Here is a 15,328-nt window from a genome sequence, read left to right as displayed (position 1 = left end):
TTCTGTCCTAAATTCAGGGTCCCTGCTCTGAGCCAGATGGGAAGTTCACGGGGTGGGGGGCAGGCAGGAGCAAAAGACAAGCCTGTGGGTGCTTACTCCATAAATGTTATGCCCAGGAGCAGAAAAGATGACAAGCTCCAGGGGCCTTCCGTAGAGCTCAGTGGCCTTCTGTGGGCTTCTGTCTTATCTCCTAAGATGTGTCCACACATGCCTTCACTTGAGCCGTCCTGGGCTATTGTTTCAATGCAGGGTGGCTAGAACCGCTTGCCCTGCCTCACAAGAGCCAGTTGTGCAGTGCATGCGACTGTGCTCAGGAATGTCACACTGGGAGTGAGGTGTAGGCCAGGGAGAGTATTTACACCACAGAAATTGGCAAGTACTTCAAATCAGAGCCCTCCCACCCCCAGGAGCCGGCTGGGTCTCCGTCCACCCAGGGCAGGGTGGCAGGTTGAGGGAGGGACTCCCCTCCAGAAGGAGACCCCTGATGCTGGTCACTGTGTGCCCAAGCCCTTCCTCAGCAGTGGCTGTGTGACACAATTTCCAAAACCCAGACACCCCACTAGGTCCAGCCCTTCCCGGGTTGGGCCAGTAAAATGTCTCCCTGGCTGTGAGCTCAGGGCAGCCTTTGGTTCTTGTTACCCAGCTTGCCCTCCCTGGAGAGCTCCAGGCCTTGGCTCTCAGGTGAGGAGTTTAACGGTGCGTCCAGCCATAGCCCTCCCTCCCCAGCCACATCCTCTTCCCTGCAGCCCGCAGAGGTCCTCTTGGGCTCTCAAATGCTGATCTGGTCCTTTGGGGACCCCCTTTAAGCTCTGCCCGTGGCTCCTGATCTTCAGACCCAGGTGTGCCCAAGCACCACCTCAGCCACCCGACCCCCTCTGGCCTCAGCATCTTGCCGCACCCACCTGCCCCCGGACATGCTGCACTCTGGTCTTTCCTTGGCTTCAAATGCTGTTCCCTGTTTGGCTTTCTGGAAATCTTCTTATCCTTGAAGACACAATTTGATCTCCCTCAGGAGCCTTCCAGAGCAGAGATCACTGTTACAATGAGGCATCCCATTCTGCATCCGGCTCCTGTTAGCCTGAGTCCTGGAGAGCAAACACTCTGGCAACCTGGGAGCAAGGGGCTCCCGAGGCCCAGGCTGGCTGGCAGCTGAGAGGAATCCTTCACTGGCATTTTTGTCTTCCTCTTGGAAATGGTTAAATGTAGTTTACGCATTTGCTTTTGGAATTTATGGACTTTGGGTCTCAGTGGCTCTCTGTTAAGAGTCCTGAGCAGAGCTGACATGTTTCCTTCATTCTATGTCACATCCCCCAGTCCAACACATTTGAGGGAAATTATGTGAGAAAATGAATTACTGAGAATGTAGACATTTGTCTTACCTTAATCCCCCACAGGTGTGATCGATAGCACCTACATTTCGTGTTCTAGTCCCTTCCATGCTTTCTTTGTCCTCGTAGAGAAGTTTTGTAGTTGAAAAGAAGGGTTTTGTTTAATTCCGTTTCTTGGGGTCTGATGCTTAAGGCATGATCTGGATGCACTGAGAACGTTAGGATGGTCGGCCAGATTCCTGCCTCCCGAGTGTACGAAGTCCCAGCGGAGCTAGGTTCAAGGACAAGTCCAGGTACTGTCTGCAGGAGTCGATGGGCTCGGCCACCCCTGGAGACTCCATCCTGGCCCTCTGAGAGTCTTCAGGGCCTGGTGCATGGGTCTGAGGAATTCGGGCAGAGCTCCAGCGATGAGCCAAGAAGGCACATCCTTCTGGAAAACCTTTCTAGCTGTCGTCCTCCTGAGTACCATGGACCCAGTTGCCAGGGCCTCTGTCCTGAAGCCATGCTCCAGACTAGACCCATCCTGGGCTCAGTCTGATGCTTGGGCTTGAGGGCCTGGGAGGAGAGTGGGCTCTGAATCCGAGCGTGGTTAAGGAGTGCCAGGGCCTCTGGGCCCCTCGGCAGGTGTGCTTCTGGGGTAGAGGCCATGGGAAGACTTCCTGTTGCCAGGCCTTCTTCGTGGAAGCCGCTTCCTGTCCAGGCCTCAGCCAGCCAGCCAGCCAGCCAGCCCTTGCTTGGGGCTGGAGGGTCACACCACACGGGGCCCCACTAGGCCTGGGGAACAGCGCCCGGAGGAAAGAGCGAACAGTCATCTCTGAGCCAGGTGCCAGGTGATGCTGCCAACCTCATCCCCAGCCCAGGCGGAAAGGACTCGGCCCCAAGTGGAGCCCCCACCCCACCTACCACCACCAGGAATGCTTTTCAAGACAATAAATGTGACCCTTGCAACTGAATTAAGAATTTGACTGAGGAACCCTGGGATTCTGAGGTCTTCCAAGAAAAGGAAACCACAGAGAGTTAAATGAATGCAGTGAGGACAAGGTGGCTTTTCTCTGCCTTATAAAAAAGCCCAGAGGCAGAGGAAGGGGGAATATGCCATTGAATTATGGTGGCCTTGGGATCCTGACCCCCAGGAGATAGGAACCGGCACACCCTGAGCCTCGTGGATTCCCGGAACTGCACAGGGCCTTGCCAGAGCTGGGAAGAGTGTCCCCCAGGTGCAGAGGTCGGGGGAGGATGACCTGTGTGTGGCTTTCACACCTGCCATTTTGGTGGCTGTGGGAATACTGGGGTGTTTATGAACTTTGGTTTCTTCTTCCCACGACTGAACTGTCTATTTTAAGGGGCTGTTGAATCGGAAACCCCGCAGAGAGCAGGGCCACCTGCTTTGCTGGCCTTTAGAGGCCTCGGGCCATCCCCACCACACCTGTTTGGCCAGCAGTGGGCTGGCAGGGCTGTGTTTTAGAGGAGAAAGCACAGAGGAGCCCTGGATTCCGCTGAGTCGTCCTTTCCTTCACTAGAGGCTTCCTGGCCGGGACTAAGGAGTGCGTGTCATATTTCCTCCCCTTCTGGACCTCTTGGGCTTGCACAGTCCCCACCCCTCCCACTTAGAGCTGCTCCCCCGCCTTGGATAAGAATGTCCCACCAAGGCTCAGTGACCTCAGCTTGAAATGGGGCTCATAATCCTCATCTTACTGAGAGAACTAAATGGGACAGTGCTTGTCCCTGAGTGAACGCACATGTCAGCTACCCCTTCTACTCGTGCAGCTAATCATTGAAGTGGACCTGCAGGCTCCCGCGGGCCTCTCACCCTGGGCAGAGCCAAAAAGATGATTGCCTTTGAAAAGGGAGGCCGGTGGGTTCTGGGGGTTCCAGGGAGTGCCAGGCAAACGACAGCACTGGTACCCGGGGGCCACCCGATCAGTCCAGCCCCTCCCCGGGGTTCTCTCCCATCTCAGGTAGGAGGGACAGTCTGGCCTTTGGCATGGGCTTCCCTGGCAGCCCTGGTCTGGGGAGGGTGAATATTTTCCCACTGCTCTGGCCCACTGCCCAGGACAGGGAAGGGGCAGGGCCTTGACTCCTTGGTTGCCAGGCCAGCTGTGTCTGCAGTATGTATTCACACCAGGCAGGTGACTGATCTGGCCAGAGGCCCACTGGACAGAGAGTGCCCACCCTGGCGCTCATTGTGCTGAGTGTTCTCGAGTTGCCACCCCTGCTTCCCCGTGACCTCTGTCCATTGCCATCCTCTGGGATGCACAGGCCGTGGCCAGCCCTCCTCAGCCTGTGCTCTGCCCCTGCCTGAGGCACTGGGTCCTTAGACTCAGCTTTCTGTGTTCATCCTGCATTGACCAGAGCAGATGTCCCCCTGGGCTGGGGTGGAGGACAGAACGACTGCCCACGGAAACCCAGACATGGCAGGATGGGCAGCTGTCCCTGTCCCCACCCTAGCCATCAAGGGTCTCCACCTTGTCAGTCTTGACAAAGGCATTTGAGTAGAAGTGGTGTCCCCAGGGCCTGGTTGTTCATAGCTGAGCCAGACCAGGGTGTTGTCATCATAGCAGGACTGAGCCATTGCCCCTGGAGAGCCAGGGACAGTGTGACATGTCTTCACAGCTCCTGCTATGTCTGCTGCCTCCCCTGTGGTCAAGGCCTAACATCAGGCCCATACCGGCCAGGGCCAGCGGGGGTTTTGGGGGAGTCCTGGCGTCAGTGCTCCTGCTGTGGCTGGTGTGAGTCTGAGAACTCGGCCGGCAGGAGGGGTCTGTGCTCTACTCTCAGGCCTCCTCCCAGCCCTGGTCACGCTCTTGGTCCCTTCTGATCCGCTCCTGCTCCCGCTCCCACCCCCACCTGTCTGACGAGCCACTCTCTCTGTTTTCCTCCCAGGAGATGGCTGCAGAAAAAGCCAAGGCAGCAGCCGTGGAGGCCAAGGTGAAAAAGCAGCTGGTGGCGCGGGAGCAGGAGATCACGGCTGTGCAGACGCGCATGCAGGCCAGCTACCGGGAGCACGTGAAGGAGGTGCAGCAGCTGCAGGGCAAGGTGGGTCCCGGCCAGGACTGAGGAGCCAGGGAGGCCAGTGGCGAGGCGCGAGGAGGGGCTTGAGGATGTCCACGGGGGTCTGTAGGCTCTGGTTAGCTTTGGGAGGGGCTGGGGCTATCGCATTTGGCTGGACAGTGTCTGGCAGCCCATTGTGTGTGTGTTTAATGTTAGTCACCAGGAAGGTGTAAAATGCATATTAAAAACCAATTCTTCAGAAGCACCTAGCCTCAAGTGGCCACTCCTGGGTGCCTGTGGGTCAAGTTCTCAGCCTCCGCGTGAACCTGGAGTAATGCTGTTTCCTCCTCCCCACATGGTTGGGAGGATCCCATAAAATAAGAGGCCTGAAATCATGTGACTCAAGCATGGGGCCTGAGGCCAGCACCGGGCGGCCACCTGCCCAGACTGGCCCTCAGTCAGAGCCTGATTCCTATCTTCTGGCACCTGCCCTGCTCATCAGGGCCGTGGCCTCCTCCCCACCACACATCTCAGGATGTGCCGTGGGGGCTCAGAGGGCAGGAAATGAGGCTTCTTCGAATGGTGATAGGCTGTGGCTTGTGGTCCTGTGCTGTATCTCAGAGCAGTCAACCATGTGACCTTGGGGGCCAACGTGTACGAAGCATGTCAAGGCTATGGACTGAATGCTCAGCCAAGGGCAGGCCATGAGCAGTGAGAAAGGATAGAGGTGTGTCCCTGGGGGTCACACTTGGCCTCGAGCCCCTGATGCTAGAGCTGTGCGATTTGCAGGCCTCTTGTTTCATGGGATCCTCCCACCGTCTATGCAAAGAAGGTGGAGCCTCCTGGGGGTTTTCTCTTGTGGGCTGTGGCCTCGCTAACTCTGGCCCGGAAATCAGTTCTCCTTATAAGGCTGAGCAGCACTCTGATGCCCTTATCCATGACTTTTCAGATCCGGACTCTGCAGGAGCAGCTGGAGAACGGCCCCAACACTCAGCTGGCCCGTCTGCAGCAGGAGAACTCCATCCTGAGGGACGCCCTGAACCAGGCCACGAGCCAGGTGGAGAGCAAGTAAGCTTGAGTGTTTCCACTGGGACACAGTGGCAGGGGCTCCAGAGCCAGGGAGGGCTCCACGAGGCTGCAGCAGATGCAGCTGGTGCAGCAGCCGTGTCCGGGCCCTGCACTCGTGTGCACAGGGCTGCCTGTGCAGCTCCACCCCTCCCTGAGCAGCGCCCCGTCCTGACTCTCCATCTTCTGTCCGGGTTCTGAGCAGCTGGGTCTTCTGACAGGTGTCCTAGTGTGTCAGGTGGCGAAGGCCTCAGGCAGAGCCACTGTGCCCCAGCCTGCAACCTGCCCTTGCCAACATGCCTGGTATCAGTGGGACCAGGTGTCCCTCAGGTTCTAGCTGGTGCTGGCATCTTGCCTTCCTGAAGAGCGATACTTTCCCCACGCCTGTCACCACAGCATCCCAGTGGGAGCCTTTTGAACACTCCTGGTGGTGGCCCAGAGTATTGAGGCCCCGCAGTTCATCCACGATGGGAGTTTAGTAAAGGAGGTGTAGGAATCTGCCACAAGTCTCCTGTTCTGGAGGGGCCCTGGCTTCTGATGCACTGGTATTAGGGAGCGTTTCCCAGAGTTCTCTGTCTCACTGTTGCCTCTGCGTAGCTGACGCGCTGGAGTCCACGGTGAGCCAGCTGACTCGGCCACGCTTCCCTCTAGAGCTGAGCACAGCTGCTGTGCTGCTTCTGCCTCCATGAGTCCTGTGTTACAGACTCGGTAGTCTGGCCCTCAAGAAGCCCACTGCATTGTCTTTCCACGCACAGTTCTTTGCCTTCTGTGTGCCTGAAGTGCCTAGGAGGGGCATCTGGGGGTTCTGTGTTACCCCCAAAGCGTCTGCTCTTTCCGGGAGAGGAGCTGACTAAACAGAGCGTGCCAGCACCCTGAGTCCTGGGGCTGGGAGGGGTTGGGAGAACCCCAGCTCAGGAGCTGGGCTGGGAGGGGAGTCTGGGCCACATGTCTGTTTTGGCAGGTGGCCCCGCCCCTGGCATGGAGCGAGATCTAATGGCCACCTTCGGCTGGCTGGTCCCTTCTGTCGAGGTCCCCTCTGGGTGTGTGGGTGTGCGTGTGCACACATCTCCATCCGCTTCCCGACCCGTTGGCAGGCCAGTTGGAGGTTTGTGGCTGCCGTTTCCTCAATAGCCACAGCAGAAGGTGAACGTGGGGACTGATGAACGCTCTGGCCTCCCCTCTCACAGAAAATCTGCTGTGGCCTCCTTCCTGGGAAAAGCTCTAAAGCCTGGAGACTTGTCACCCTGAGTGGTGGACCTGACTCTTAGTCTGGAAGCTCCGCCTGGTGTGGGTGCTCAGCAGCAGGATGCGTCCCTCTCATCTCCACATCAGTCCCAAGGGGGCCGCCCACCCGGCCCTCACCTCCACCCCAGGTCTCCTGACCTTGGCACTGTGAAGCGCGTGTGCTAAGGGTGCCGCAGAGGCTTGGGTGCAGCCTCCCCAGTGCAGACGAGACACCCCAAGTCAGAGGTGGGACTCACCACCCCCCAGCCACTGGCGCAGAACTGGCCAGGTTTCCCACCTCCTCCAGGCCCGGTGCTGCCCTCCAGTCCTATCTGTCCCCTTAGTCTTGTCTGGCGATGTCCCTTGGCTGGACAGTCAGTCCTCTACCTGGAGGCGGTGGCTGGTAGCGAAGGAGCCGGCATCCTGAGTACACCCCTCACACTGGAAAAGGCAGGTCTCCATCTGCCCTCTTTCTCTTTGAATCAAATCTCCTTCTGTAACTCTGAAACATTCCCCCCAGGTCCTGAGACCCAGCTTTTGACGTGCAGTGTTGAAGGGTCTGCTCCGTAAGTGCCTCACTCAGGCTCTGGCTTCAGGCCGCTTCCCCCAGCCTGGCTGTGGGCCAGAGAAAGGGGCAAGAGGATCCTTGGGGGATCTCGCGTGGACTGCTGCCCTCAGGTCTGCAGGGGTCAAGGCGAGCCGGCCTGCACCCTGGGCTTGTTCACACGCAGATCAGCAATGAGGAGAGCAGTGTCTTGCCTTTTTCTGTCTGAATTTCCAGCGATTTCTGGGAGGATCTTTAGAGCATGCTTTACTCTTGCTCTCCCTGGTCCATGTGCCGTGTGGGTAAAACGATGGCTCAGCAAGACACACACCAAACCCCACCCAATAGGGGCTTTGGTAATGTCTCCAAGACTTGGGTGACTGCTTGTTAAAGAGCCAGTTTCCCAGAGGGAAGGTTCAGACCACCAATCCCCATCACCCTTTTCTGTCCTTCAGTCATGGTCTGGTGACTGTCTTGCAGGCAGAATGCGGAGCTGGCCAAGCTCCGGCAGGAGCTCAGCAAGGTCAGCAAGGAGCTGGTGGAGAAGTCGGAGGCGGCACGGCAGGAGGAGCAGCAGCGGAAGGCTCTGGAAGCCAAGACAGCTGCCTTCGAGAAACAGGTCCTGCAGCTGCAGGTGAGTTGGGGTGGCCATCTCAGTGCCCCGTTCACTGCTCACCAAGCCTGTCTGTGTGGCAGGTATGGACCAGGGCTGGCCCAGCCACACTGGGCATCCCCTTCCAGCAAAGACTGACCACTGGAGATGTAGGCGCAGCCAGGGCTCGAACCTGCCGCCTTAGTCTCAGTAGTAGCGATAGCTAACACCGCTGGGTGCTTTCTGTGTGCTAGGCACTGTTGTGAGCATTTTACAAGCATTAATTCAGCTCAACCTCATTGAAACCCTAAAGAGGGAGGCGCTGGGAGTCTGCATTTTACCCATAAGGGAGTTTGAGGCACAGAGAAGTTAAGCAGCTCTCCCAAGTTCACACAGCCAGTGTGTGGCAAAGGCAGGATTTGAATCCCCTGAGTCTAGCTCCAGAGCCATTTGTCTCCCATGCTTGCCACCGTGTGGTACGGCAGCTCCGGAGTAGCCAGCCGGGCTAAGCGGCCACAGACGGCAGCCTGCGGCCCCAAGGACAGGTGGGTTTTCTTTCTCGGCCTCTGGGTGTGTCCTAGAAGCCCATTTTCCCAGGTGGATGCCCATTCTCCTTCAGAGGGAGAAAGATTGTCCCCTGTCCCCAAAGTCCACATGATTTCCTCAGCCCAGGAGCCTTGCCACCTGCCTGCCAGTGATTTCCAATCCCTCTGCAGGCCTGTGTTGGGACAGGTTGTCTGGGGCAGCCCCGTCAGGCATGAGGAGCCTTGATGTGACATCAAGGCTTTGGGCTTAACTTTCCTAGAAAATGAGGAAATCCTGGTAAGCTGAAGGGCTTTGGACCCTTCTGCTCTGTCATGGAAATCAGGCTGCTGTGCGTGGGGGAATCGCAGCTGTCTCTTGGAAGGAACTAGAATGAGACATTAAATTGGAAGAGTGATGTTTAAATGTGTACAGGGGACTGAAAAAGAATGTGGACAATAAACGTGGTTTGATTTTGGGAGAAATCGAGATGGGTAACTTGGTATTTCTGATTTTCATGTAAAGCAGGCCCACCCAGCCCAGTGAGATCAGAACTTTGGGGTGGGCCTGGCCCTGCTTATGTTTTAAGGGCTCCCAGATGCTTCTGATGTATCTGGAGCTGGAACTGCTGCCCTCCCACTCAGATTCTCAGCATGATGTGTCATTCCTACAAAGGGTCCAGCCTGGGGCAGAGGCCTGGCCCTGGTTCTCACCAATAAGCCACAGACTCCCAGCATCTCCCATCCTCTCCAGGTCTTGGAGTCCTTGTCCACAGCCTGGGGCTGGACAGAGGGATCCATGCTTTCCAGTCTGACACCAAAGATTCTGTGCCTGGGGTGACTGACAGTGAAGCTCCTGGTGTCAGCTGCCAGGTTCAGGTCCTAGCTATGCCGCCACCTAGCAAGTTATCTCAGAGCCTCAGTTTCCCCATGCGTACTATGGGTAGGACAGTAGTAGTTGTCCCACAGAGTGGTTGTGGAGATTAGCTGTGCTGATATACAGAGTGTCTAGGACTAAAACAGTGCCTTGCAGCAAAAGAGCTCAATGAGTATGAACTTTACAAAGTCCCATTCAGGAAATCTCCAAGTTAGACTGGTGGTTTAGGTTGTAGTGAGTGTCTCTCTGTGTTCTGCTGAGGTGAAAATGGGGCTCTGTTTTGTGACTGTCCTTCCTTTACTGGAGGCCCCTTTCCTGTGAGCCAGCTCTTGAGGGACCAGGGCAGGCATGGCCTCCTGTGCTGACCTTGGGTCCTGGAGCGTTGGCATCAGGGAGCGGATACCGCCCACCCCCCTGCCTGTCTTGCCATGGCTGGCTTGTCGGGGCCTGCCTGGAAGAAAGTACCCATTGAGGGCTAACAGCATCCAGATGGACTGAGTTTTAGAAATCCAGGAGGGTTTTATAAAAGTCCCCAGCTGGCCTGCCCAGCCGCGGGACCAGCTTCTGAAGGTGGTCAGTGTGATTGGCTGTTGCTAACCACATTCTCCTTCCAGGCAAAGAGAGTTGTCATCTCAGATCTTAAGAAAGGCGTATGCACGTGGTTTCCATTAAAGATTTTAAGATTTTTGGTTCCTAAAGGTGGATGGGTTCTTGTTTGACTGTTGCTGGAACCAGTGTTCTAATCAGTGTCAGTAATGAATGGAAAAACATGTGCCGTCAGTCTCTCTGCAGTCTGAGCTGGAATCCCTTTTCTCAAAGAAAGAAGAGGAAGAAGCTGGTGGTGGTTTTTTCCAGTTGTAAAATGACTCTGCTCTGTGTATCTCAGTCAAGGCAGAGACATGAGGGTGTTGGAGCCAGCAGGAGGGAGGCAGGTTCCTGCCAGGGTGCTGTGTCAAGGAGAAGCGGGTCTGCTCTCTGGAGAGCGGCTTGCAGTCCCTCCTTCCTCTCGTTCCTCCCTTGGAGTTGGAAGTGAACAGATCCGCTGCTACATTCTAATGCAGAAAACATTGCCCATCCTAAAGCTGCCCTGGTTTTCTACTGCACGGTCCACGTTTATCCATGGCCTGGTGGGTTCATCCTTAGCAGTGGCTCCCCTGGCTCCAGACCTGCCTCTGCCCAGGTGGACTAGCACCAGGTTATGTAACCATGGCCTTAAAATAGAACAAAAACTGGGATATGGATGATAGCAGCTTGGTAAAGGGGTTGAGGGATGACCTTAGAGTCTCATTTTAGTCAACAAGAGTCATTTGTTGACTGCCCCCTCACCTGGTCCTGCTCCCAGACAAGCTTGTTAATTAAACAGTCAGTGATCTGGTTCTCCAAAGGGCTGGTTAAGTGGAGCCTCGGGCAGCATTTCTGCTTCAGGAACCCAGTGTGGGGGAGTCCTTAATGCACAGATTGGGGTGTCCATTGGAGCACTGGTTTGGACTGCCGGCGATTGAGAGTAGCCTGCCTGATGCTGAGCAGGGAATGGGGCAAACATTGGGCACATCAAAGCTCTGCGTGGCTCTTAAACTAGGATGACGTAAACTTAGCTGTAGTGATGTGGAAATGTCTCCAAACGACTGTTGAACCGTACGAAATTGCCATTTTTGTACGTCAAAAAATAGTGGAACCCTGGCAATTTCATGTGGTTCAACCTAACATTAAGTGAAAGCACTAAGAGAACTGCCATGGGAGTGATCTTAATCGTGTGCCTGTGCACGTGTAACGCATACAGCTGCAGGCGGGAGGCCGCCAGACTGTCCACCTCTGGGAGGGATCAAGGGCCACATCAGGGAAACTGCTGGTTGACTCTGAATTGGTAGCTTTGGACTCTTGCAATAAGCACGTGTTCATGAATCACTTGAGAGTGTAAAAATATCGAAACCCAAAAAAGAAGTGGGAAGTGGGTATAGGTCCCTGGCAGCTCCCGTCTCTCCTTGAAAGGGTGCTGGCTGGGGTGAAGTTTGCGTAGATTCTAGAGCATTAAGCAATGAAGTTCCCTTTCTTGCACAGACAGACCAGAGACTGTACGGGGCTCTGGTGGGGGTGGGATGGCCGGTGTAAAGAGCTTTGTCCTCAGCCACAGGGCTCATGAGGCCCAGCCTCCTCCCGCATCCTCACTGCCATGCTCCTCTACCCCTCCCCAGGCGTCGCACAAGGAGAGCGAGGAGGCCCTGCAAAAGCGGCTGGACGAGGTCAGCCGGGAACTCTGCCGCACACAGACCAGCCACGCCAGCCTCCGGGCGGACGCTGAGAAGGCCCAGGAGCAGCAGCAGCAGATGGCCGGTGAGGGTGGCATCTCGGGGGCACCCTGTTCCTGGTGGGGCCCAGGGTGCAGGGTACAGGATCTGTGCACCGTCCCAGCCCCACTGCCAGGGCCAAAACCCCATCGGCTAGTCCTGTTGCAGTGAGGGCAGTGCAGGTCCCTGACTCTGCCCCTCAGAAAGTCGAACAGGCGAGGATTGTGTCCTGTCAGGAGACCGCTGGAGGCATAGCCACGCTGGCAGGAGACTGTCCACTGTGCGCAGGACGCTGGGGGTGGAGCTTAGGTGCACAGCCTGCAAGGGCTGGGGCTCGGGGTGGAAGGCACCACCTGCCCCCGGGCCTGGGTCCCATCTCTCTGCCCATGGAGCCCTGTGGCTGTGGATGAACTCACGTGGTCTGAGGCCTTAGCTGGTCTTCTCACATTGTGTCTGTTCTGGGCCTTTCTGCTCTCCCAACTCGGTTAGCCTGTGAGGCCAAGCCAGGTTTGGAAGGTGGGGCCTGTCGTCCCGCTGTGCTCCACAGTCGATGGTGGAGAGGAGGGTGGCGAGGGTGGGGCCTGGAGAGTCCCTAGAGAAAGGAGCAGACCGTGCTGGTGAGAGCTCCACGGTCCCTGCCTCCCCAGTATGTCTGAGGGACCGCCATGGATGCTGGGCTCAGTAGGAGCATAGCACAGGGCCACCCACAATGACAGGTTCACACAGTGGTGCCCTCTGCAGGGACTTAAGTCAGGGCAGGGTTGGCACACTGTTTCTGTGAAGGGGTGGATGGCTTCTGGCTTCATGGGCCAGACGGTCTCTGTCACAGCTACTCATCTCCCACAGTGAGCGAAAGTGCCCATAGACACCAAGGAAAGAAACAGGCCTGGCTGTGTTTGAATAAAGGATCATTTATAAAAATGGGTATGGGGAGGCCTGAGCCCCAGCTTGCTTGCTCCAGGCATGGCTTTAGGTTGGGTGGTCGCAGAAGCCTCTGAGGCAGGGGCAGGTGAGTGGTGGCGGGGGCCTGCCAGCGCAGGGCGCTGAGACAGGAATGAACGTGAACTTGGCCTGTACAGGAAACAGGAGGTGAACGAGAGTGGCTGGAATGAGAGGGTTGGTGGCTGATGTGGGGCCGGATGGGCGGGCCCCGGTCACCATCCCTCTGAGGAGTCTGTGCACTGTGTAAGCGTTACAGGAGTGCTGAGGCGGGAAAACGAGGTGGTCTCATCTGCTCTTCCGGGTGCCCTGGCGCTGGGAGAACAGAGCAGAAGGCAGGAGTAGCCCGGGGAAACCAGGGTGAGGCTCTTGTAGTTAGCCAGGCCCAGGCGCCACAGCAGTGCTGGCGAAGCAGGGATGGCCTGACAGACGGTGGACACGGAAGTGCAGGGATGGGCAGGAGGTGGGGGCAGGAAAACAGAGCAGCAGGGGTGAGGCACCCGGGGAGCCAGGGTGCTGGGTCGAGTTGTCTAATCAGAGCTTCAGTTGGAAGTGGCAGGTGGCAGAGCCAGGCCTTGGGGACGAGATCAGGCCTGGGGGAGAGTACGGCATCACAGGCACATGGAGGCCACCTGGGGAGGAGGACACCTCAAGGGGAGAAGGGGGCCAGGGCAGGCCCTGTTGAAGAAAGTCACACCCTGGTGTGGCTTTTGAGGACCACCGAAAGGTCGGGGAGAGGAGGGACCCAGCCAAGGAGGTGGGGGAGGCATGGTCAGTGGGGGCCACATAGTCACTTTCTAAAGAATTTCTGGTCCCCGCTAATATGAACTGGAGTCCATTTCCACCCTTTGTCTTTTTCTCATGAGTGGTCTGAGGCATTTCATTCCACCCTGATGGTCCTCAGGAACGACACCGGGGGGTCACTTTCTTCAGCAGCCAGTAAGAGGCCCCCATGGTCAGAAGTATGTCTTAAGACCCCCAGGCACACAGAGGAGGCAGGGGAGGGAGCCGTTGGTGTCCCATGTGTCCCAAGGGGGCAGCGGTCAGGGCACCCACCCCAGGCCTTTTCCAGCGGCTGACCCTGTCTCGTTCCCTCGCCCTGCCACAGAGCTGCACAGCAAGTTACAGTCCTCTGAAGCAGAGATGAGGAGCAAATGTGAGGAGCTGAGTGGTCTCCACGGGCAGCTCACAGAGGCCAGGGTGGAAAACTCCCAGCTCATGGAGAGAATCCGATCCATCGAGGCCCTGCTGGAGGCGGGCCAGGCCCGGGACGCCCAGGTCAGCCTCCTCCCCGGGCAGCACGTGGGGAGGGGAAAGCCGTTGGGCAGGCGGCTCCCACCCGGGCTGGTCGCTGCTTAGGTGTGTCTCGTGGAGACCAAGGAGCTTTCTGTCTCATTTCAGGCCAGCCGAGCGGAGGCCGACCAGCAGCAGACCCGGTAAGCTAGCAAGGCAGGGGACAGCCAAGGACGCTGGGGGCCTGGGGCTTTCGGTGGGGTGCTTGGGTTTCCTGTGGAAGAGCCACTTTCAGAGGCCAGTGACTTAGAGGACAGGGGACAGGCCTGGGCAAGAAAGAAGGCAGACTTGCAGAGAGCTCTGTGCCCACTCTTAAGGAGCAAAGCTCATCGTGTGGGGAGTGGCAAGTGCCCAGCGGGGGTGGGTGGACCTCCTGCCACTTGCTGTCCCTCCATCCTTCCATCTCTGTAAGGGGAAGGGCTGGCGGTTGGAGGGTTCTCTCTGTGTCTACAAACGAGGGTTTCAGGGACTGAGTTCCAGAAATCTCACAGGAAAATGGTTGCACAACCCAGAATGGAGAGCCCAGGTTGTCATCCAGGCTTTTTGCTGGACCACGGTTTTGGGACGTTGGTGTAGCTTCGAGCTGACGACAGTGCAGTTGTTTTCCTTTGTCCATGAGGTGACTTCACTGCTGGCCAGACCTTGTTTTCCTTCAGTGTCAGCAGCGCCAGCACCAGGCCACACTTGGGGACTGTTTGTTTGCTGTTGCTAAGGCCAGAGCCAACACCTGGTGGGGCGGCTCGAGTCAGGGGCCCAAGTCCTTGTGACTGTCAGCCCTGGGCCGTGCATCCCTGAGCACATGCCGACAGTCTTGGGAGCTCAGCCAGGAAGGTTCCCTTACCCTGGCTGTCATTGCCAAACAGTTCGTCTCCCTGTGTGTTGCTGAGCAGACGTGGCTCCCCAGGCCACAGCCCACGCTCCCTGGCATTGGGCTCTGTGGCTTGGGGACTGGGAAAGGAACAGCCATGCAAAGGCCCACAGTGCCTCATGGAAGACCCCCCAACCAAAACCTCTCCACCTTCCTTTCCTGGAAAACATGGGCTCGCTTTGTTTCTCATGGTGGTTTGTTGGGGTAGAGAAGGTCGTGTTTGCTCAGGTTTTTGCTCTTGTATTTTAAGAGCAGACTCTTGGACCACACAGTAAGCTCCTAGGCTAATTAACTCATGTTGCTGATAGGATCAATTTTAATTTTTTGCATCGTGCAGATGTGTCTGGCAGAAATTGTTTTTTCAAAATTTCCTTCTCAAAACTTTGATCTGAAAGTTTTGTCTAAGTTGGGCCATCTTATTCTGGAATAGAGAGGAGTATTCAGCCCCAAATGTTCTGGAACTCAGGCAGTGGCCACCAAGCAAGCGATTGTCAGTGTGTCCTTGCCATCGGCCTGCCGACTCTCATTCCTCGGGGTCTTGTTCCCTTGGGGACGCTCCTAGGGTGGTTGCTGGAGGAGGCTGTTGCATCTGCAGGGATTGTAGGAAGAGGCTGTGGGGCCCAGCAGGGTGCTGTGAGCCTGAACCTAACAGCCAGGAAGCCAGCAGCTGTCTTCAAGACGAGGTGCAAACTGTATTTAAGATTAAAAAAATGAGGCTGTGCCACGGCCAGCGTCCATTACCAGACAGGGTAGTTAGCACAATCAGCACGCTTGGCCTGTGCTGAAATTGTTCAGTGTTAG

At 56.8% G+C, this 15,328-nt stretch overlaps 1 protein-coding gene across 2 annotated transcripts in view; it reads left to right on the top strand.

Annotated features, from left to right (window-relative positions):
• The window catches only part of RRBP1 (ribosome binding protein 1), a 69,845-nt gene that overhangs the window by 42,454 nt on the left and 12,063 nt on the right, over positions 1 to 15,328 (top strand). For both annotated transcript variants that reach the window (XM_012640467.1, XM_012640466.1), the window contains exons 5-10: positions 4,212 to 4,364; positions 5,269 to 5,387; positions 7,633 to 7,786; positions 11,335 to 11,473; positions 13,475 to 13,644; positions 13,768 to 13,802. In XM_012640467.1, the coding sequence (XP_012495921.1) occupies positions 4,212 to 4,364; positions 5,269 to 5,387; positions 7,633 to 7,786; positions 11,335 to 11,473; positions 13,475 to 13,644; positions 13,768 to 13,802 (770 nt within the window). The remainder of the gene's footprint in view (positions 1 to 4,211; positions 4,365 to 5,268; positions 5,388 to 7,632; positions 7,787 to 11,334; positions 11,474 to 13,474; positions 13,645 to 13,767; positions 13,803 to 15,328) is intronic.

Source organism: Propithecus coquereli, unplaced genomic scaffold, assembly GCF_000956105.1.
Source record: "Propithecus coquereli isolate 6110/MARCELLA unplaced genomic scaffold, Pcoq_1.0 Scaffold153, whole genome shotgun sequence".
NCBI classification, from domain to species: domain Eukaryota; kingdom Metazoa; phylum Chordata; class Mammalia; order Primates; family Indriidae; genus Propithecus; species Propithecus coquereli.
The sequence above is the reverse complement of the archived record's forward strand: the minus strand, read 5'-3'. Positions and strand labels throughout refer to the sequence as shown.